Consider the following 24,337-nt stretch of genomic DNA (forward strand, 5'->3'; position numbering starts at 1 on the left):
CAAAAACAAGTAAGAAAGGAAGGAAGAAATGATGTGGAAATAATCCTCTCTTTGCAGTGATGGTCCCTTATATGGTCCTGAAGTATCATAAAATTCTCAATCTTTCTCACTTCTCTTGGAACTCTCTCCAATCCCAGTTTGGCAAATACAAAAAGAGTGATTTCTTTAGACTGCAAGTGTGCCCATGTCAATCTCCTACCTGAAACCTTTCCCCAACTTAGAATTGCCCTTAAATGGAATTCCCACATCTTAAACATGGCCTTCATGGGAGATCAGGGCTGCCACTGCTCTGGCCTCATGATTTTCCCCCAAATCCTCACCCCAACTCTACCCACTACATGTAGTTTAGCTTCAACGACTCTGGAGTTACTGACTTCCTCCAAAGTTCCCTGACATTCTGTCACTCAGGTTCTTTCCTCTCTACCTGGAGTGCTTTTCTATTTTTCCCTCCACCTTCTTTTATTCTTTGCATGAATTCCACTCTCTAACCCACAGTAAGCCCAACCCAGGTCTGAGTAGAGGCCCTCCGGGTGCCCCCATAGCACTTGGGATACCCCCAGTACTGGAGCTCAAGGCATGATAAGTAGTCAAAAGAAGAGGTGAGCAAAGATGATTGAAAAAGTCAATCGTTTCTTACATGGGTGCAGGAGCCATTTACTAGGTGTGGCGGCACAAAGCCAATAGTTGAGAAAAAGGAGGAATTAGATAATAGCAAATCAGCTGATCTGGGAAGGTAGGAGGGTGACAAGAGAGAAAAATTCAGTTCCCAGCGAGGGATTCAATTGACTTCTCTGCTAAAGAATGTCAGGCTGAGTTGCTAGTGACATGATCATTATTTATGATCCCCCAAATTTAGTAAAACTGTAATGGAAAATGAGATAATTTCTGGAGATTTCTATTTATGAGTTTCAGTCATTAACTCCTACCTAAAAGCTAAATCTTGTTCCCTTACAACACAGATTGTGTAAATTATTGACATGTAAATTTTTGAACTCTGTAATATATACTGATTCTCTTGGCATATGATATTAATCATCACACTATATAGTATTTTGAGATTTACTGTTGAATTTATGACTACCTTGACACTGTAACAGGTAGTTGAGTTACATAAAAGCCAGTGCTCTTAGAAAAATGTAAAAGCAAAGAATACTGGATTTAAAAATTGTTCTGAACCATTGGGTTGACATTTCCCATAGAAATCTGTGGTTTCCAATCAGTAAGATTGACATTCAATTATCCATTGTGTAAGGTAAATTATTCTCTCAGGGAGGGGGTTGCATATTAAAATATTAACAAAATATTTATGTATCAAAATTAATAATGAAGGAGATTATTTAAAGCTCCATTTGCCTCATAAAATTTGCAGACATTTTCTGAACTTATCTGGTCACTAATAATGATTATTGCATATAGAATCAAAGTCTCTAAAGAATCACTTACTTGGAGGACATTCAGATGTAAAGAAAGATAAGATAAAAGGAAAGGCTGTATCATGCTATCTTAAAAATATTAGAGGAGCAAGAATTCAGTTATGAACTAGTCTTATGCACGGAGAAGGCAATGGCACCCCACTCCAGTACTCTTGCCTAGAATATCCCGTGGATGGAGGAGCCTAGTAGGCTGTAGTCCATGGGGTCGCTAATAGTTGGACACGACTGAGCGACTTCACTTTCACTTTTCACTTCCATGCATTGGAGAAGGAAATGGCAACCCACTCCAGTGTTCTTGCCTGGAGAATCCCAGGGACGGGGGAGCCTGGTGGGCTTCCGTCTATGGGGTCACACTGAGTCGGACACGACTGAAGCAAGTTAGCAGCAGCAGCAGCAGTCTTATGCAATGGACATAAGATAATATGAATTTTATCCAATAAAAATTTTCTTGTAGAACTTGGAGAATAAAGTTTATATACAGGTTGACCCATACCAGGACTTACAAAGAGTGCATCTGTAAGTGAATTATGGTTTTCTCTAGGTTTATATGGTAGAATCACTGATAAGCCCAGTTTTAGGCAATGTTCACTATTAACTCATAGCTTAGCTTTTAGACTTTAGGAACCTCCTTCTCTTCACCTTAAAGTCACATATTTGTCAAAGTCCTCTAGAATATTCTCAGGAATTTAAGAAATGAATAAATTTGCCTTACTTAAGGTATCCTTAAGAGTTCCCCTGCTCCAGTCCATTCTGGAGTAGGTCCCTATAGGTCTCTTTGCCATCCCACATTTTCTAGCTCTACTTGGAGGCAGCAAGATCTTAAAACTATAATAGTACTGGAATATTTCAGTTCTCTAATGCTGCCTGAGGCTTGAGGAAATCAGGTGTTTGCAAAATCACGTTACTTGTCCAGAAATATGCCTTAGTTTCTGTTGGCATTAAATTCACTCCCACTTTTCAGTCAGGGACTTCCACTTACCTTATTAAGTAATTAATCTGTATTCATCATTACAGTGGCCTCTCTTGAGTAGTGCACTGGAAGAAACTCATCTCCACAGTAGTATTATTGATTTTATGTTTTATAAACAGCCCAAATATTTATTCTCAGGTGTTGTCCATTTGTATTTTAATAATGTGTTTTTTTACCTGAATGTGTGCTGGTTTCCCTAATTAAAATACTATTCCTCACATAGTACAAATATTTTAGTAACATTTGTAAGGAATCCTGTATTTTGCAGTTCCATTTCTTTCCCACTGAAACATTTGGTTCTCTTTCTTTCCCACATTCAGGACTGAGAAACATCTTCTAACTGCTTTATAAAATCTCATATTATCAACATTATGTTCTTGTCTGATATCGCAGTAGTAAAAAACCTACCTGCTAATGCAGACCCAGGTTCAATCCCTGGGTCGGGAAGATCCCCTGGAGAAGGGCATGGCAACCCACTCCAGTATTCTTGCCTGGAGAATCCTATGGACAGAGGTGCCTGGTGGGCTACAGTCAGCAGGGTGGCAAAGAGTCGGACATGACTGAAGCAAGTGAGCATGTGCTTTGAGAAGTGCACATCACCTCTGAAGTACCCTTCCTAATAATTCATAACCTCAATCTATTCATATGGAAACATCAGGCAAACTTAAATGAAAGTAAAGTTCTGTAGAATAACTGACCAGTGTTCTTCATAATCTGATAAGTAATTCACATTCCATTAAGCAAGCTGCCAAAAGTACACATTCTGTTAATTTGACAGAAAATATGTGAAAAATATTGATTTAGAGAGATGTTTCATTAAATCAATGAAGTGATTTAAGTTTTATGTGCCAGTTTGCCTAAAATAAGAGTGTATCAACAGTTTTACAACACATTTCTATCGCTTCTCTCCACAGGTGATTCAGCTAATCTCACCTGCAGAGCTTTCTTTGGGTACAGTGGAGATGTCAGTCCTTTAATTTACTGGATGAAAGGAGAGAAGTTTATTGAAGATCTGGATGAAAATCGAGTTTGGGAAAGTGACATTAGGTAAAGTAATTTGTCTCTTTTAACTTGTACAGTCAAGATTCACATTTGCTGTGTTAGTGAATAGAAAGTGAGCTAAAAAAGAAGGGGGTTGAGGGTGTTTTACTATCATACTAAAAATGTTACAACATTTAATGGCAAGGAGGAAAAATATCCTTGAGGGAGTGACTATGAAATTGTAAAACCTGAGTGCCATTTGCAAAGAATTTAAGAGAAATAAAAAGGAATTTTCCACTAAGGAATAAACTGAATGTGAGTTTACCAAAATAGCATCAAATATGGAAAATGTGATATTGTACTTTTGGTTGATAAGAGCTCTTTTTTTTTAATTGCTGAGAGGAAATATTGGGTGGCCAAAAAGTTTGTTTGGGTTTTTCTATACCATTTTCTGGAAAAACACAAAGGAACTTTTTGGCCAACCCAGTGTTAACAGGCTTTTAGAATTCAACATCATGTTTTTAGGATTCAAACATCGTCTCTGTCACTTCCTTTTATATGTTGCTACATATTTGAGGCATCGTGTAGACTATAAAACACTTGATAGGAATGGTAATACAAAAATGCTTTTATTACCTTTTTTAGGCTGACTTTAAGGTCTAAATATTAATATAGTGGAATAATAGCAAATAATCATAAAAATACACTTATTTTGAGGGCATAATGCTTATGCATCTTCTTTTTTGAAAAATAATTAACATATTTGTTTGCTTACTTTTAAATATTGAGGTATTCAGTTATGACTAAAAGTACACTTATATACGGGTACTCATTTTTATTCATAATGTAAATAAGCAAATATATTAATTAATAAATTATAAGTGAATCAAAATGCAGATCATTTGTAAACATTCTCCAATCTAAAGATCACCTCTTTGGGGTATATTTGAGCATTTTAACCAAATTCTTCTTCTTAAATGTGAAGACTTTTAAAACTTTAGGAAAGGTATAAGAGAAAAAGGTTTTCAATAGAAAATAAAAACCTATAAAACTGTCACAGAGGGTTATTTCTACTGGAATTTTCTTCCTGGCAACAAATACCCAGGAATATAACATTGCAGTCAGGTTCTGAAATGCCCAGATGAGCAATTCTTCAATACATACTAAAATGCTCCTCTGCCATTTTTCATGTTTAAAACTTCACTATTATCTTATACTCATATACTCTGAAATGCTAAGGTTATAGGACAATAACCAATAAACCTCCTAACTTTCCCCTTCTCTACTTTTGTGAGTGCTCAGGGAATGTTCTAGAAAGGTATTTTTTTCTTTGATTCTTCATGAGGAAGTATTGTGCAAGCATGAGTTACCAAGGGGGTGGAAGAGTAAAGGTGGAAACTTGGTGAGCATGGCAAGGGAGCCCTACTTTGAAGTTTTCCATTTGTTCTAAAAAGATTGTTAAAATCCTTGACAGTGAGGTTAGTGAGCATCTACTATGAATTTTAAATGTCAGAATTAAATGCTTCATCAGAACATTTAGTCTATAGTTTTGTAATTTCATATTTCTTTAAAAATAGGAATTGATTTGTACCTTTTAAAACAATGCCAGACTAGAGGTTTCAACTGAAATGTCAAAATAGCTCAGAAATTTTCTATCCTTCCTTTCTTTAAAATTAACCTGATAGATAATTAGTCCTCCAGCCTAAGACATTAGAATTTCTTATCCCACCCTTACATCATATTTCTTCTTAAAGGGAAAGCAATTTGTAAACTTTTCTTCAAGGTCTCTCTCACCTCTTTATTATGACAGTGTGATTGTCCTGCTAAGAGAGATAATTAACTGCAACTTCATTAGCATCCACAAAGACAAGCTTCCTTATTAGAAGTGAAAAAGAAAAGGGCATGATATAATTTAATTAAGATAGCATCAATCCATGACCAAATTTGAAGCACAGATGCTGTAGGTTTTTTCATATCAGATTCACCTAAAATTTTTTCTTTCATGTGTGTGTATGTTTGTGTGGGGGTTTTTTGTTTCATTTTGCTTTATATTTTAGAATCCTCAAGGAGCATCTTGGGGAACAGGAAGTTTCCATCTCATTAATTGTGGACTCTGTAGAAGAAGGTGACTTGGGAAATTACTCCTGTTATGTTGAAAATGGAAATGGACGTCGGCATGCCAGTGTTCTCCTTCACAAACGGGGTGAGTGTAACCTTCTAAGTTTGTGTAGTTGACTTAACCTTTAATGAAAGTGAAATAATTGGAAGGTAAAAAAAAATTGTGTTTTTTTTTAACATAAATTTATTCCAAATAAAACAATTACGTTAACAGTAAGGCCATCAAAGCAGATAGCACAGTGGATGGGTGACTAGCTCAGGCACTGGAATCAAATTTAGATATTCAGATTCCTTTTTCTTCCCCTCCCTCAAGCTGTGCCATTAGGTATGCAGGATCTTAGTTCCCCAACCAGGGATCAAACCTGTGCCCCCTACAATCAAAGTGGGGAGTCTTAACCACTTGATCATCAGGGAAGTCCCCCTTTCTCTGTTTTAATACCAGCTATATAATCTTGGGAATGATATCTAACTTCCTTAAGCTTCAGTTCCCTGATAATATGGAATGGGAAAAATAATATTATCAACTCTTAGTGGATTTTACAGATGAAAAAAAAACACTAAGTGTGAAGAGCTTGGGACAGAGCCTATGCACAGGAAGTATTTAGTTAAATGCTATTGATAATATTAGAAGTAAGCAAACCAATTAAAAATAACCAAGAGAGTTTTAAGTCAAAGATTATGCTCTTAATTGAAAGGTTGTTCCTTGAGTGTACAAATTACATCCAATTGAGTCCCCATTTTACTTCATTATTATTTTTTTCTGCCTTAGATAACTTTTACATGTGTAATATCCTCCCATGATTAATAATAATTCACTAGTGAATTATTTTTCAATTATTATTCATCATTAGCAATTTAAGTAAGGTATGTTTTGGTTGAGTATAACATCGGCTACAATAAATCTGATTCCACAGCAACCCCAATACCTTACACACAGGGTTAAAATATATATATAAATATATATTGAATTGTTTGAAATTATAGACGATTGTAAAATTTGAGCCATGCCTTTTTGTTGGTGAAATTTTTTCATGTACGTTACAAGAGAAAAAAAAATTTTTTTCTACATTATGCTAAATGAAAACATTCTCTTACTCAGCGAATTTACAGTGATTTTAATTTCAAAGCACATGTTTCATCCTAAACTCTTTGAGGTTGGAAGAGAAAGAGAATGCCAAAGACTTTATTGGAAAATAGATTCCCTTTGAATAATGTTACTGAAAGCTATTAAAATAGACACCTCTGTTGTCAAGGTGACTGTAATATTCAAATAGTTTACTTTTGGGGAGATGTTAATGGAGGGAAAAGATAAGCAGCAGCTAGTAAGCAGTCTGATTGTTTGTCAGTCAATGAAGGGACTTAAAGTAGAAATATTACACATATAAAAGGACAAAAATATTCCCAGGGTTGGAAGTAGCCTAGATGTATAATTGAACTATTCATCAACATCTTCCCTAGTGATCTGTCAGCTTATACTGGATCACGTTCCTCCTCCAGGAAGCCAGTTCTATCTTTGGAAAAATGTAACAATTAGAAAACATTCCTATTTCACTATCTACCCCATGATCCCGTTTTTAATCTCTCTTTCCCAAAATAGCCCTTCAAAAGTTTGATGACAGTCCCCATAATCCTTCTGGGCCTTCACTTCCATAGATTCAGCTTTAGTTCCTTTTATTCATTCTTCTTTTATGTGGATAAAATACTTTCACCATTCTGCTCACTCTTTTGAATTGAAGAGTCTAATTACAGAGTCTGAATTATTCTTCAAGAAGGAAGGTAATAGAGAAAAGATAGAGGGCTCATCTAAAAATCTGTTGGCTTTAATGATGTTTATTTCTTTTTAGGATAAAGTGGGAGTGACAGTTAAGTAGAGATCATAGGAAGAAGGAAGGAAGCTGGATCATTTCCAAGGAGGATGCAGCTATTACAGCTCTTATCTAGCAGACAGGCACTCAAGGGTCAGGAAGGGTCAAGCACCGCCAGGCTATTTTTAGCATGTGTGGCTTAAGGTTAAGTTGCCCATAGCTAAGAAAGCTTCCGGTACTACAAACATAAATGACTGAGGAATCAAGGAAATCGTTTGAAAAGACTTTTCCAATACTGCCTGATTTCCTAAACATGAAGAAGAAAGTGGTGGGCAGTGTTAGAGCACTCTTCAATACTTACATCTTCCACAGTGTTTCTCAAATATGTATTTATGCCACCAGCATTTTATCTTCCGTAAAATAAAAGCTAAAGCCAGAAAGTATCCTTCAAGGTCATGTACTCCAAAAGCCCCTATTAAAGTTAGTGTTCACCTTCCTTTTAAGGGAGCTGCAGCAAATGAGTCATCAATTCACAATGGTAGTCAGACATCTCCTGCCCTGGAGAGGCTTATCAGCATGTGGAATGATCTATCCCAACCATCTGTGGGAAAAAACAATGGACTCTGGTTAACAGATGCCATAACTACAAGTTCCCCAGTCCTGAAAGGTTCAGAAGCTCAAGGAAGGCACAGCACATGGGAGCTGATAGTTTTGGTCACAGGGTCCCTGCGAGAGTCAAATTGTTGTCATTCTAGCAATTGTGTAATGACCAAGATGACTGACTGTATTGCTCAGAAGCCTAAAGCTCAGAGAAGAGCTGGAAGCTGTTACTGTGAATCATATTCTTCTGCTGTTGACTTATAAATCCCTTAACTATCTTACAGGCCTTCAAAGTCTTTCTTCTTAAAACTTGCATAGAGAGATATGTTAAAGCATTTGATGAATACAGATCTCATAAATCAGTAATTATCCATTCTTCTGACAAGTAAACTTGCCAGGACGTACCTTTGCCAAAATAACTTAAGTTTTTTTTCCCCCTCCACTGTTACCTTTAGTTCAGTATTGTTAACATAATAAAAATGATGTCAGAACCCTCCAATGGGTGTTGCGGATTCTTTGAGCTATCACCTCCTGTTATCAGCTGAGTTGTCCTTAATGCCAAGACAATACTATAAATAGTATAGCTAGGATTGAGCTAGGCTAGATTCTGGGCCAGCCTTTTCTCTTTAAAAAAATCTAATTTCCACAAAAACTGGCTGAAAATTTACTAGGAAATTTGACTTTTGCTTGAGAATATTCAGGGTTGTTGATTCCTACAGCCAGGGAAGGTACTGGGACAGTTAGGGTCATGTCACATGCTCTACAGAGAACTAGGTCATAGAATAAAACAATGGCCAATGGGCCACATTAGTGTATGACTGCCTTGCGCCCTATTCCTCACTCTAGTCCCTGGCCTGAGAAGCTTGAGAGTTAGATCCTTGTCCCAAAAAGAACCGAAGCAAAGAGTAGATACATTTCCTTCTGTGTTATCTCTTGTCTCCACCATTGCCTGTTGAATTGAACTCCCTATGTAAGTCTCTGAACCTTTTACCCAGATGCCTTTGCTTAGGTTCCTAATCACTGCTCCCCAATTTGACCATGCATCCAACACTGACTTTCAGCTTCCCTCCAAAACCCCAATCTTTTATTTGCCCATCATTTGTATGTTTTCCATGTCTCTAGCACAAGCAATTCTCCAGACAGATATCCAGCATCATTGTGCTCTGACTTTGGCCTAGTCACTCTTGCACTCACCAGGCCATCCTAAGTTTCTTTTTCATTCTCTGAGTTCCTTGTCCACACTGTAATTCTGGATGACTTCACAGTGTGGACGTGTTTACTCTCTGGAGCAAAGCAGTTTAATATTTAAGGGTGTGGACTCTGGAGTAAGGCTGTCTGTGCAAAACCCACTCTTTGCATACTAGCTGTGCTATCTTGGACAAATCCCATACTCTCTTTGAGCCTCAAATTTCTCTTGTATAAAATGGGGAATAATGATAGTACTTTCCATATAGAGCAGCTACGAGGAATAAACTTAGTGTGTATCAATATGTATCACAGTGTCTGACATATTTATCACCATGTTAGCAGCTATTACATGATTTTTCTACTCCAACTATGTGATAATCTGGATAATTTAGGATGCAGCAATAACATGTCTCATTAAAAATTCCCTCACATCTAATTTATCTTTCATTAAAATGGTCAGCTTTAGCACTGGCAATTTTGCTCTGTTGATTCTATATTTTTCCTTATAATAGATTTACTTTAGTTTGAATGTGCTGTCCTACAGGAGATCTTCATTAATTTATTCATGCATTTAATGGCAATTGTTAAAAACCTACTATGTGCCTGGCACTCATAAAATTAAACGATCAGGAAATCAGAACCAATATAATTTGAAATGCCATCATCTGCTTTTTAAACTACTTTGATATTAAGCATTTCTAATGTAGAATTGTGCTTCTAGGGGACGTTTGGCTTTGAAACTGTCACATAAAGGGAATGTTCATTAACAGTCCTGTAGTGAATTGTTTAGATATCTTGATTACAATAATATGGCAATTCATTCATCATGAAGTAGTTTGGAAACTGGCAAAGTATCTGTCTCAGAGACTAGCACTAGTTAATAATGATAAACATCTAGTTTTCTTCTATTCCTCCTCAAACCCATTTTAACTCTTGGATGCGAAATCTCCCTCCCTTTCCCTTTCTCCGTCCCTCCGAAGAGTGTGTGTGTTAAATCACTTCAGTCCTGTCCCACTCTTTGTGACCCTATGGACTGTAGCCCACCAGGCTCCTCTGTCCATGGGATTTCCCAGGCAAGAATACTGGAGTGGGTTGTCATTTCCTCCTCCAGGGGATCTTCCTGACCCAGGGATCAAACCCACATTTTCTGCATTGACAGGCAGTGTCTTTACCACTGAGCCACCTAGGAAGCTCAAATTTTAGCTCCTTACTACAGGAAATACTTGTTTTTAGAAGGTATGTGTATGTTAGTCGCTCAGTCAGTCATGGCCAAATCTTTGCGACCCCATGGACTGTACCTCCAGGCTCCTCTGTCAGTGGAATTCTCCAGATAAGAATATTGGAGTGGGTAGCCATTCCCTTCTCCAGGGGATCTTCCCGACTCAAGGATCGAACCCAGGTCTCGTGCATTGTAGGCAGATTCTTTACCATCTCAGCTACCAGGGAAGCCCCCCAAAGAGTGAAATCCATGGGAATTAGACTTGCTCTCTAACTCCCTAGTCCTTGGAATATCTTCAGTAACATAATTAACATGCATATCATTTAGGATACATTGTTTTAAAGCCAGATGAATTTAGACCCAGTGGACTCCTTATCCCTTCATATAATGGATCACTTTTGTAATATGTGCCACCATCCTTGTTAGTATTTACCTCGTGCATTTATTTGCTGCAAGATACAGGGAGACAATAGAACTGTATCAAGCTCTTTTGGGGCTCATCCTTTAACATCTTTGACCACTGATTTCAAAATATTGAAAAGCCAAACTTTGCCCAGACATCAAAACCTCCTACTTCTCTATACGGCTGCATCTTCCTAAAAAGACCATTAAAAACTGAGTTGTTGTTCAGTCACTAATTTGTATCTAATTCTTTGTGACCCCATGGACTGCAGCACACCAGGCTTCCCAGTCCTTCACTAGGCATACACAGAAGAGTCATTTTTTTGAGTTGTTGCTGTTTGGAAGGAAAAATAATTTTCCCTCTACCCTTCTTAATTGCTTCCCTGGTGGCTCAGAGGTTAAAGCGTCTGCCTGCAATGCGGGAGACCTTGGTTCAATCCCTGGGTCGGGAATATCCCCTGGAGAAGGAAATGGCAACCCACTCCAATATTCTTGCCTGGAGAATCCCATGGACGGAGGAGCCTGGTGGGCTACAGTCCATGGGGTCACAAAGAGTGGGTTCTTGGCTATATAAGATAGATTAATGGGAGAAAAGCAAACATAAATTTACTAACATATCTTCCTCCTAAATACATGTGGAATAGCCAGGAAAACTGAGTAACCCCCTGAAATGGCCCAAGCCAGCACCTTCAATACCATCTCCAGGAAAGACAAAAGAAGAGTTGGGGAGCCTGGGAGGCCAGTTATGGGAGGTGACCAAGAAAAGCACAGTAATGATGGGCGTGGTTGTTATGCAGACTTAAGCCTCTGCCTTCTCCATTGATGAGTTTCTGGAGATTGAAAGTCATCCTCTTCCTGGTACAGGAAGGGAAACACCCTTACAAGGGAAGATTTCTTTTATAACTGTAAAGATCTCTTACAAAGAGTAACTTCTACTGGAGTTTTAGAGCTTCTCCTGTGTCTGCTGTTTCTTAAAAATGATCAGCCTTAAATTATCTTTATACCAAAGAGACATATTTTGAGAGGTCATATGTTATCCCTCTTCTTTGCTTATGCAATACCAAAACATTAAAGAACTTTAGTTATGTCACTGCAGCATCTCCAAATGAGAGCCATCAGGTTTAACAGATTCTCTTTGGATAAGATCTGGCAGTCAAAGTTTTATTCTATCCTGTAACATTTTTCTTGCTTCTTTGCTCCTCAATTACATAAGACATGTAAGCTGACCCCAGTTCTTTTTTTTTCTTCTTCTTGATAACTAACACCAAAGCAAAGAAACAAACAAAAACTACATTGGAGCCTATTATGAATGCCAGGAGCCCAAATTGTCTAGTATTAGTGATTTTTGTGCTGATGAATTTCTTGATATGGACATCCCAATGAGGTTATTTGACAGCCACCAAAATTACAGGCATGAAAACTAAACTTCTGAGCTATTTCCTCAAATACAGAATATATTATTTAAGTAAAGTTAACTCCAAGTTATTTTTGCCTCAGCTGTGAAATATCTTTTCAAAGGTCTGTCGATCCCAGTTTTTCCTGACCAGCTACAGCATGGATATTTGTTATATACTATAGTTTTGCCTTTCCGTTATTTTGGTTATTCAGTTTTCCTAAATGTGAATTGGAATATCCAAGCAGCATCTTTGTTAGGAAAGAAAGGACCACTCTTAGCTGATGATTAGCATATTTCTCAAGTAATGAATAAAAAGGGAATGATCCTGAATAAAACCAGTCCTTCCATTTTTATTATTCCTGTTGAATTAATTATGTGGTTCAAAGCTCTTAGTATTTAATTTATATATGGACGCAGTCATTGGAGGGCTTCCCTAGTGACTTAGACAGTAAAGAATAGGCCTGCAACACAGGAGACCCAGGTTCGATCCCTGGATTGGGAAGATTCCCAGGAGAAGGGAATGACTACCCACTCTTGTATTCTTGCCTGGAGAATTCCCATGGACAGAAGAGCCTCCAGGCTATAGTCCATGGGGTCAGAAAGAGTTGGACACGACTGAGCAACTAACACTTCACTTCCCTTCATAGTCATTGGAAGCCTTTATTTTGTTTGTTTTCCTAACTATACATTAAATTCTGAATAAAGATCTTTAACTGTACTTCTCTCTTGTATCTTTAACTTGTACATCATCACAGAAATGTGATGAATGGAATGGTTACCTTTCAGTAAGGAATCTCCAGATTGAACTTTTAAATGTTCTCTCGAGGTGAGGAAGCCCAGCAAAAGACTTGCCATCATGCTTGCCTGTAATACCTATAGTTTTGGGTGAATTGCTCTCTTTTTGAGGTCCCCAAAATATCCTAAAGTTTCTCCACCTGCAGGAAATGACCTTCTTTACTCACATGGTAAGGCTGATGGGAACACTGTGAGCAAGGTGCCTAGCTGTTTTTCCAAGGGCTTTGTCAGCTCCACAAAGTCAACCTTAGTTCCTTAAAGCTGTCTGGTCATATCTGAGTCTATACTTGTATATCTCAAGTACGACATTCCAGTCAAAACTTTAGTAATATAACAAGTTTCCAGTTGCATCCTCTTCTAAGAAGAAATTCTTATTTAACTCATATAAATATAACTATAATGGGCTTCCCTGGTTCTTAGGTGGTAGAGAATACGCCTGCCAATGCAGGAAACATGGATTCAATCCCTGGGTTGGGAAGATCCCCTGGAGAAGGGAATGGAAACCCACTCCAGTATTCTGCCTGGAAAATCCCATGGACAGAGGAGCCTGTTGGGCTACAGTACATGGCATTGCAAAGAGTCAGACATGACTTAGCAACTAAACAAGAACAAAATATAACTATAATGCCCTGAAAATAAGAGTATTCACCATGAGTTTCTGAATTCTGGAGGGATCAGGCAGGGAGAAAAATATAAATGTTTCAGTTCTGCTTATAATGATATAATTTACTGAATTACTGTAAGTCATGGTATAAGATCAAAGGTTTTCTTATATCTGGAAAACAAAGATTAAAAAGGCAGTAATATTTCAGACAAAAGAGTCATAAAATTATAATCATATTCATCAGTTCATTCAGTCCCATGTGATTAACTCTTGTTGATCTTGTCTTCTGTTAGCAGTTTTGTAAAGCCATTAGTTTTTCCATTAGAGTTCTATTTTTTCTTACCCAGTTCAGTGGTATCATCTGAAAATTATCAGAAACCTATGTTTGTCAAAAAGTCCTAAGGAACTTCTTTACCAACTGAGCTAAAGAAGATCTTTAGAAAGGATCATTGCCCAGTCATTGATGTGACTGGTGATATAAGTACAGTCCAATGCTGTGAAGAACAATATTGCATAGGAAGCTGGAATGTTAGGTTCATGAATCAAGGTAAATTGGAAGTGGTCAAACAAGAGATGGCAAGAGTGAACATCAACATTTTAGGAATCAGCGAAGTAAAATGGACTGGAATGGGCGAATTTAACTCAGATAACCGTTATATCTACTACTGTGGACAAGAATCCCTTAGAAGAATGAAATAGCCCTCATAGTCCAAAAAGAGTCCAAAATGCAGTTCTTCGGTACAATCTCAAAAATGACAGAATGATCTCTGTTCGTTTCCAAAGCAAACCATTCAATATCACAGTAATCCAAGTCTATGCTCCATACTGAAGAAGCTGAAGTTGAACAGTTCTATGAAGACCTACAAGACATTCTAGAACTAACACCCAAAAAAGATGTCCTTTTCATCATAGGGAACAGAGATGAACAAGTAGGAAGTCAAGAGATACCTGGAGTAACAGGCAACTTTGGCCTTGGGGTACAAAATGAAGCAGGGCAAAGGCTAACAGAGTTTTACCAAGAGAACGCATTGGTCATAGTAAACACCCTCTTCCAACAACACAAGAGAAGACTCTGCATATGAACATCACCAGATGCTCAATACAAAATCAGATTGATTATATTCTTTGCAGCCAGAGATGGAGAAGCTCTATACAGTCAGCAAAAACAAGACAGGGAGCTGACTGTGGCTCAGATCATGAACTCCTTATTGCCAAATTCAGACTTAAATTGAAGAAAGTAGGGAAAACCACTAGACCATTCAGGTATGACCTAAATCAAATCCCTTACTATTATACACTGTAAGTGACAAATAGATTCAAAGGATTAGATCTGATAGAGTGTCTGATGAACTATGGACAGAGGTTCGTGACATTGTACGGGAGGCAGGGATCAAGGCCATCCCCAAGAAAAAGAAGTGCAAAAAGGCAAAATGCTTGTCTGAGGAGGCCTTACAAATAGCTGAGAAAAGAAGAGAAGCTAAAGGCAAAGGAGAAAAGGAAAGATGTACCCATTTGAATGCAGAATTCCAAAGAAAGCAAGGAGAGATAAGAAAGCCTTCCTCAGCGATCAATGCAAAGAAATAGAGGAAAACAATAGAATGGAAAAGACTAGAGAGCTCTTCAAGAAACTTAGAGATACCAAGGGAACATTTCAAGCAAAGATGGGCACAGTAAAGGACAGAAATGGTATGGACCTAACAGTAACAGAAGATATTAAGAAGAGGTGGCAAGAATGCACAGAAGAACTATACAAAAAAGATCTACATGACCCAGATAACCACAATGGTGTGATCACTCACCTAGAGTCAGACATCCTGGAATTCGAAGTCAAGTTGGCCTTAGGAAGCACCACTACGAACAAAGCTGGTGGAGGTGGTAGAATTCCAACTGAGCTATTTCAAATCCTAAAAGATGACACTGTGTAAATGGTGCACTCAATATGCCAGCAAATATGGAAAACTCAGCAGTGGCCACAAGACTGGAAAAGCTCAGTTTTCATTCCAATCCCAAAGAAAGGCAATGCCAAAGAATGTTCAAACTACCACACAATTGCACTCATCTCACACACTAGCGAAGTAATGCTCAAAATTCTCCAAGCCAGGCTTCAACAGCACATGAACTATGAACTTCCAGATGTTCAAGCTGGATTTAGAAAAGGCAGAGGAACCAGAGATCAAATTGCCAACATTTGTTGGATCATAAAAAATGCAAGAGATCCAGAAAAACATCTACTTCTGCTTTATTGACTATGCCAAACCCTTTGACTGTGTGGATCACAAAAAACTGTGGGAAATTTTTCAAAAGATGGGAATACCAGACCACCTGGCCTGCCTCCTGAGAAAACCTGTATGCAGGTCAAAAAGCAACAGTTAGAACTGGACATGAAACAACAGACTGGTTCCAAATAGGAAAAGGAGTACATGAAGGCTGTATATTTTCACCCGGCTTATTTAACTTTTATGCAGAGTACATCATGCAAAATGCTGGGCTAGATGAAGCACAAGCTGGAATCAAGATTGCCAGGAGAAATATCAATAACCTCAGATATGCAGATGACACCACCTTTATGGCAGAAAGCAAAGAGGAACTGAAGAGCCTCTTGATGAAAGTGAAAGAGGAGAGTGAAAAGTTGGCTTAAAACTCAACATTCGGAAAACTAAGATCATAGAATCCGGTCCCATCACTCCTGGCAAATATCTGGGGAAACAGTGGAAACAGTGAGAAACTATTTTTTTGGGCTCCAAAATCACTGCAGATGATGACTGCAGCCATGAAATTAAAAGATGCTTGCTCCTTGGAAGAAAAGCTATCACCAACCTAGACAGCATATTGAAAAGCAGAGACATTACTTTGCCAACAAAGGTCTGTCTAGTCAAAGCTATGGTTTTTCTAGTAGTCATGTATGGATGTGAGAGTTGGACCATAAAGGAAGTTGAGCACCGAAGAATTGATGCTTTTGAACTGTGGTGTTGGAGAAGACTTTTGAGAGTCCCTTGGACTGCAAGGAGATCCAACCTGTCCATCCTAAAGGAAATTAGTCCTGAATATTCATTGGAAGGACTGATGCTGAAGCTGAATCTCCAGTATTTGTTCACCTGATGCAAAGAACTGACTCCTTGGAAAAGACCCTGATGCTGGGAAAGATTGAAGGCCGGAGAAGAAGGGGACGACAGAGGATGATGTGGTTTGATGGCATCACCGACTTGATGGACATGAGTTTGAGCAAGCTCTGGGAGTTAGTAATGGACAGGGAAGCCTGGCATGCTGCAGTCCATGGGGTCGCAAAGAGTCAGACACGACTGAGCGCCTGAACTGGACCGTAGGATCTTCTTGCAGTTGAAGTTGAAGTTTTGCTTTGTTTGCAAAAGCATCAGAGTAACACTATAATTTCCTGTAAATGACAAAAGATTTAAAATGGCATGGTTAAAGATCTGAGTCATTATAATGCAATTGAAGAGGAAATTTGGTTATTTCTGTAACACATAAAATTTTAAAATAATAACTAGAATTATGACTAATAACATTGTACAAGGACATATCTGAATTTTAAAAATTTTATAAATTTCTAGAGCACTTATAATAACGTTTCCCCAAAGAACATTTAGCAGAGACATTACTTTGCCAAAAAGGTCCGTCTAGTCAAGGCTATGGTTTTTCCTGTGGTCATGTATGGATGTGAGAGTTGGACTGTGAAGAAAGCTGAGTGCGGAAGAATTGATGCTTTTGAACTACGGTGTTGGAGAAGACTCAAGAGTCCCTTGGACTGCAAGGAGATCCAATCAGTCCATTCTGAAGGAGATCAGCCCTGGGATTTCTTTGGAAGGAATGATTCTAAAGCTGAAACTCCAGTACTTTGGCCACCTCATGTGAAGAGTTGACTCATTGGAAAAGACTCTGATGCTGGGAGGGATTGGGGGCAGGAGGAGAAGGGGACGATAGAGGATGAGATGGCTGGATGGCATCACTGACTTGATGGACGAGAGTCTGAGTGAACTCCAGGAGTTGGTGATGGACAGGGAGGCCTGGCGTGCTGCGATTCATGGGGTTGCAAAGAATCGGACACGACTGAGTGACTGAATTGAACTGAACTGAAGAACATTTATCTCACTTATTTGACAATGCTTCCCATGAAATTTAGCCTACTCAATAAGCCTAATTATTTTCATATCTGTCTTTTATTAGAAGAGAAAGTGAATATTTTGCTGTATTCCAGGGGCTTTTGGAAAGCCCCCAAATTATTTCCAGGTCAATAAGATTTCATTTGAATTTGATTTGAGGGAACTTCGTCAAAAATTTCAAAAGATTTTAAAACACTTTTTCAAACAGGGTCACAGGTCACTGTGACGCTATAGTTAGTTATCTATTTAATCAAAATGACAAAGACTTCACAGGCAAATACAGAAAGTTAGTTAGCTCTTATAAATATTGAACAATCTCAGTTTTTTTCCTAAATAGTCAAAGATCTGATGAAGATAAAAGATTGGATTTTTATTTTTATAGACAGATGGCATGAATGACAAAGAAAACCTTTGTTTACCACTGCTTATTAAAAGCAAAAGGAGAAGGGGGCAGCAGAGCATGAGATGGTTAGATAGCATCACTGACTCAGTGGACATGAATTTGAGCAAACTCTGGGAGATAATGGAGGACAGAGGAGACTGGTGTGCTGCAGTCCATGGGGTCGCAAAGAGTCAGACGTGACTTAGCAACTAGACAACAAGAACATAGGTAGGCAGTGTACTTTGATGCTGAAATTCATTCACATGATTAACTTTATTCCAATCTTAGCCAGGTTGATCACACATACAATTTTTTTCCCAAGATCCTTTCTTCAGAAAAATTCTACAAATTTCTATGTCCAGTTTAGTCTGTCCCTTAATCTCTTTTCTATTTTGAAATAATCAACTGTTGGACAAAAATTGCTTTTATTTCTCCAACAAAAATGCACCTCCATACCTCATGCCTTTTCTTACCCAAAAATACATTTTCATGTCCTTGCACACATCATTTCCCTTATTATCTCTGGCACCCTTAATCATATCAACCATATATTAATTAGAAACCTTAATTTCTAGTGGAAATAAACAATTGTGAACTACATTAGGATTTTGTGGTGTAAAGAATTTATAAATACCTTTTATAATCTCTAGACATATGTGCCCTTTTAAGTAGTGCAGTCTTTCAGTGTGGAATGAGATCTAGTGACTAAAAAACTGAAATTCATCTTTAGTCTCTCTGTATTAGCAAGTCAGAAGTAGATGAAACAATGTATTAATATTTTATTGTTTTATCTTATTCAGAAATGATCTAGATATTTAATGAATTTCCCTCATTCAATTTGAGATAGCAAAACCCTAAGGGTTTAATTTCCCAAAAAGATTTGGGAAACTATTTAACCATCATAAAACAATCATGTTTTGAAAGTTTACCTAAAAGAGTTTATCTCATTTGCATCTCTTTAATACATTTGTCTTTAATAATCACACTTAGATTACCCCTGAAGGTTTTATGAGACATTAAAGCAGTTAACTCTTTTAAGTTATTTTTCTTGTTGACAAATTTTATAACAGAGATAGAATGAACTTATTTGACTTTTAGTAAACCTAGATAGAATAAAAGTATTACACTGAATGCTGACAACTCTAAAGATATACCTGTTTTAATTAAACCAGTAATTTTAAATTTGCTTTTATTGACTAAAGATGAATCTTAGATCACATGAACTTGAGAAACATTTGAGTTAATTCCTATTATATTTAGAAATAATTTCTATAAGTGCTTACTTTAAACTAAGTAAATAGAGCTTTTTTACAAATTGATTATGGTATTGCCATCTAGAGGTATAAAAATACCCTATCTATAATGTACATGAAAGTGAAGTCGCTCAGTCGTGTCCGACTCTTTGCAACCCCATGGACTGTAGCCTGCCAAGCTCCTCTGTCCATGGGATTTTCTAGGCAATAGTACTGGAGTGGATTGCCCTTTCCTTCTCCAGGCAACCTTCCCGACCCAGGGATCAAACCCGGGTCTCCCGCAATGTAGACATACGCTTTACCATCTGAGCCACCAGGGAAGTCCTCAGTTGTTTAGTGGTTAAGTCACGTCCAATTCTCTTGTGACCGCATGGACTATAGCCTGCCAAGCTCCTCTGTCCATGGGATTTCCTAGACAAGAATACTGGAGCTTGTTGCCATTTCCTTCTCCCAGGGATCTTCCAGACCCAGGAATTGAACCTGCATCTCTTGAATTGGCAGGTGGATTCTTTACCACTGAGCCACCAGGGAGGCTCCATAATGTACATATCAGGGAGAATATCCCCACTGGTCAAAAAGTCAAGCTCTCAGGACATAGAACAAATGACACAATAGACGAGGCAAAAAACAGGTTACCATCTTTAGGAGGAAAAGGATCAATAAAGCCAAGAACACTCTGTTGAATTTACCAGAGTTTCTAAGAAACTAACTCCACAAATATTTTCTCTTGCTAAGCTAATTTTATAAAAGAGAAAAAGAACTCTTGCTGCTGCTGCTAAGTCGCTTCAGTCGTGTCCGACTCTGTGCGACCCATAGACGGCAGCTCACCAGGCTCCCCCGTCCCTGGGATTCTCCAGGCAAGAACACTGGAGTGGGTTGCCATTTCCTTCTCCAATGCATGAAAGTGAAAAGTGAAAGTGAAGTCGCTCAGTTGTGTCCGACTCTTAGGGACCCCATGGACTGCAGCCTACCAGGCTCCTCCGTCCACGGGACTTTCCAGGCAAGAGTACTGGAGTGGGTTGCCATCACCTTCTCCGAAAGAACTCTTACCACTCTCATTTCCAACAGACCCACAGGCAGAGATCTGGGAGACCAAATGACATGGTATAAACTCTTACCTTTGGCCAGTTTTGGTCAATTATTGAAGAATCTCTTAGCTACAGTATCCTCGGACTTAGTAGTGTCCAGCTAGTCAAGTTGAATCCTGCCTGTGCTACACTGACTGTCAGGGAGGAAGAATTTTTTTCTGTACCTATATAAGTTCTTTTATCTGAGTTAAACTGACATGAGACAGATCAATGGGAGAAAATTTAAGCAAAAGTTTAATAACATGTATGGGCTTCCCTGGTGGCTAGATGGTAAAGAATCTGCCTGCAGTGCAGGAGATATGGGTTCAATCCCTGAGTCAGGAAGATCCCCTGGGGAAGGGAATGGCTACCCACTCCAGTATTCTTGCCTGGAGAATTTCATGAACGGAGGAGCCTGGGGGACTACAGTCCTTGGGGTCACAAAGAGTCGGACACAACTGAGCAACTAACACTTTCACTTTTTTTCACTTCATACATCAGAGAAACCCAGGAGAACTGAGTAACTCACCAAAATGACTGAAATCCTCACTTAAATACCATCTTCAGCTAAAGATAAACAAGAATATTGGGGGTAGTGGTTTGGAACCTAAAAGAATAGGAAGGCAATTCATGTGGAATTGGAAAGGCAAATGTTTGCTGGGCCAGACAGAGACCATGGGACACAGAGTGGACTCTGATCTCTAGGCCCTGCTAGGTTCCCCTCGCCATACCTGGCCCTTGTTCTTTACAGACGTCTCTGCTGATAGCTCTATTCTGGGAATAGGCCCTTTACCGAAATTATTGGGTTACCCAAAAAGTTTGTTCAAGTTTGTCCATAAGATGGCACAGAACACCTGAACAAACTTTTTGGCCACCCCAGTATTTTGGGCAACTAAGCTGGAGGAAACAAGAAAAACTTCCTGAGTTTCTTTTTCTTTAAAATAATCAGACTAAGTTAATCGTCACACCAAAGAGACTGGGGTAGCAAAATTTGCTCCCCTATACCACTCTGGGAGAGCTAACTAGAAGTCCCTAGAGCAATGCTTTACAATCTTCTGCTGTTGTTGTTATCACAATCTTTACAGTTCATAGAAATCACCTAGGAAGTTTGTTTAAAAGTGATTTTTCATGTTCTTATTATTTCCTTAGTCTAAGGTGAACTCAAGATTTGAATTTTGAATAGGTTTCTTATTGGTGCTAATGCTGCTGGTCTGTGGATCGCATTTGGCATGCCAAGGTCTTTGCCTAGACATTAGGTCCTCTAACAAACTTGGTAGAATCTAATAGGTGAAAAGCAACTAACTCTCTTGAGTTCACTGTTTCCATGACAGAGGAATGAAAAAGGGGTAGAGCCAGTCAGTGGGATGAATTCTAATTGCCCCATTCTTTTTATATGATCAACACCTTTGAACCTAGTTGAACATTGGTACATTGTCCTCACATCCCCTCTTAATGAGGTTGCTTGCCTCATGTATTCAATGAAATTGTGCTTTATAGAACACATTTGCTACTCAGGGCAATATCTGAGAGAACACTCTTCAACTATTAAATAATTACCCTCTTACAGGAAGAGGGCCTTCATTCTTGGACACAGTTCCTACATATCCCTTTTGAAAATGGAAATCCACTTAAGAATGTCTCAACAACCTATATATGGGTATATACATGTATTTCAGCCTATGCAAATAGGCTAGATACAGAGTTCAGTCTGTGAAAATAGCAATTACCAAGGAGAAACAAGCCCTATGATGGGCAGTAAATACTGCTGATTTCCTGTTTTAAACACTTGCTCAGCTGAATCTCAACTGTGTGTTGTAAGGAAGGGCAGACAGTATGAAAACTGAACCTCCATGGTCAATGATATGATTACAAAACAGGCAAAGAAGAAATAACCCAGTAACAGAATCTGGATAAACAGGCCTGCATGTTTGGAAGTTCAAATCATTTTTTATAGGCATCTGTCTAGCATCTAAAGAGGTTATAAAAACACAGACCTACAGTGAGAGCAGAGGGAATCCACTGGAACTGGGATCTTTGTCTTGGAAAGCAACACATAAGCAGTTTCAACAATATTAATTCAGTTTAAGATATTTGCAAGAAGCCACAGATATCATGAGGCACACACATTGCCCAATTTCACATATGTGATCGGAGATCACAAACAGAATACCAGCTCTGTGACCACTACCCACTGACACACCACTCCCTTCACTTCTCAGAACTTCTTTCATGTTCTCATCATTTCTAGGTCAAAACAACCTAGTAACTGACAATTTCTCATATCCTGCTCAAAATCTCACTTTACTGCTAAAAATAATTCATATATTCATATAATGCTATTGCATGAGAAAGCAATAAATCATTCCCATTCACTAAATATGTACTAAGTGCCAGCTCTGGGCAAGGCACTGGGTTAGTTATCCTTAGTAGTTGAGTCACTGCTGCAGAAAGAAGGTCAATCACCATCCTGGGCATTAAAACAGCATTGTTGGGGAGAGGGAGATGGCTGTACCTTTTTATGGCTGTGAATTCTTGCGCTCAGTTGAGAAATGGCACAACTGGGTCAAAAATGCAAGGTATAACTTTTAATAAGCAGTTCCCTGTATATCGAACTTTGACAACCAGGTCAGTAAAGTGAGAAATTAGACTTGACACATTAAAAAATGCTAACTGTTCTCTCAGGTCATATAGTAGGAAAAGAATGTGTTGATTTCCAATAAATTACCATGGTAACTTGTATTAGATTTTAGTGTTGATAATTGCATTTGCCATCTGTAAGAAATATGTTAGCTATTTGTCTCTACTTTTAGGGCACATATGCTATTCTTAGCATGTGTTCTGTGAGGAATGATATATCCGGAGGTTGATTTCTCTAAATTACAATTGGACATTTAAATACTATTAAAATAGATTTTGTTTGTACTTGACCAAAAGAAATCCAGTGGTATACTTAATGAAATACAGAATGGTCATTTTAAAGATCACCCAAAAGTCATTACGATGAATTAGAGTTTGATATGAATGAAAATTGACTGAAAAATTGTGAACTGTGATGGAAAAACAGTTACTTGAGAGTGTTTTGTTTTTGACTCTTGTGTGTGAGCTAGAGCAAGTGTCTTTAAGTCATTGTTCTTCATTTTTATCATTTACCTAATTGTCTTTAAACCACAATGCAGTAATCTTGTAAGAACATATTAAACCCTGGGTGACTAATAGTGTATATAAACGCATTCATCAGATTTTGCAGGTTCTCAGAGTTTTGTATCATTGTACCTCAGTTTTCAAATCTTGAAAGTGGAATGGAACAGTTGCTCTTCCCAGGACTTTGGTTACATTTTTAACTGTTTGTAAAGTTGATTCACATCTTTAGATGACAAGTTTCTCTAATGGCAGAATAGAAATTAGAATTCCTTAAGATATGTGACTAGTAACGGTGACCAAATTCACGGAAACTAAAATGGAGGAGGCCATTATCAAAGCCTGAAGAATGATACTTAAATTACTTGACTTAAATCAGTTTGGAATTCTAATTCTAGTATGAAATATAAGATGAATATGACTTGAAAACTCATTTATACTTTCACCATTTCCAGATAATGACTTACAACTGCTCGGGTGCATTTCTAATTCTCCCCAAGTGAACAAGTGTGTCTATATTATCTAAATATATCACTATTGAAAGTAGCTAAAAGGAATACATTAAAGATGTCACAACAAAATTCCATACTGGCTGTCTTCCTGGGCAAACTAATGTCGGTGGCAACTCAATAGTACCATAAAAGTTGACAATATTAGAATATATTTTCAATTTGCCATGTGGCATTCGGGATCTTCCTCCTTCAACCAGAGAGCAAACCCACATCTCCTGCAGCGGAAGTACAGAGTCTTAACCACTGGACCACCAGGGAAGTCCCTCAAGTTTTAACTATTTACAAACCAGGTTAGTTTGCTTTTTGGTAAAACAATGCAACTCGTTTTTAAATGTAACTTGAAATCCATATTTTCT

The 24,337-nt window shown here is 38.1% G+C and overlaps 1 protein-coding gene across 1 annotated transcript in view; it reads left to right on the forward strand.

Moving 5' to 3' along the window:
* IL1RAPL1 (interleukin 1 receptor accessory protein like 1) overlaps nt 1-24,337 on the forward strand; it is a 1,448,054-nt gene that overhangs the window by 1,386,812 nt on the left and 36,905 nt on the right. Inside the window, exons 7-8 of the mRNA XM_027533998.1 lie at nt 3,318-3,450; nt 5,442-5,587. Of these exons, the coding sequence (XP_027389799.1) occupies nt 3,318-3,450; nt 5,442-5,587 (279 nt within the window). The remainder of the gene's footprint in view (nt 1-3,317; nt 3,451-5,441; nt 5,588-24,337) is intronic.

The sequence above is a fragment of the Bos indicus x Bos taurus genome, chromosome X, assembly GCF_003369695.1.
Source record: "Bos indicus x Bos taurus breed Angus x Brahman F1 hybrid chromosome X, Bos_hybrid_MaternalHap_v2.0, whole genome shotgun sequence".
NCBI lineage: Eukaryota > Metazoa > Chordata > Mammalia > Artiodactyla > Bovidae > Bos > Bos indicus x Bos taurus.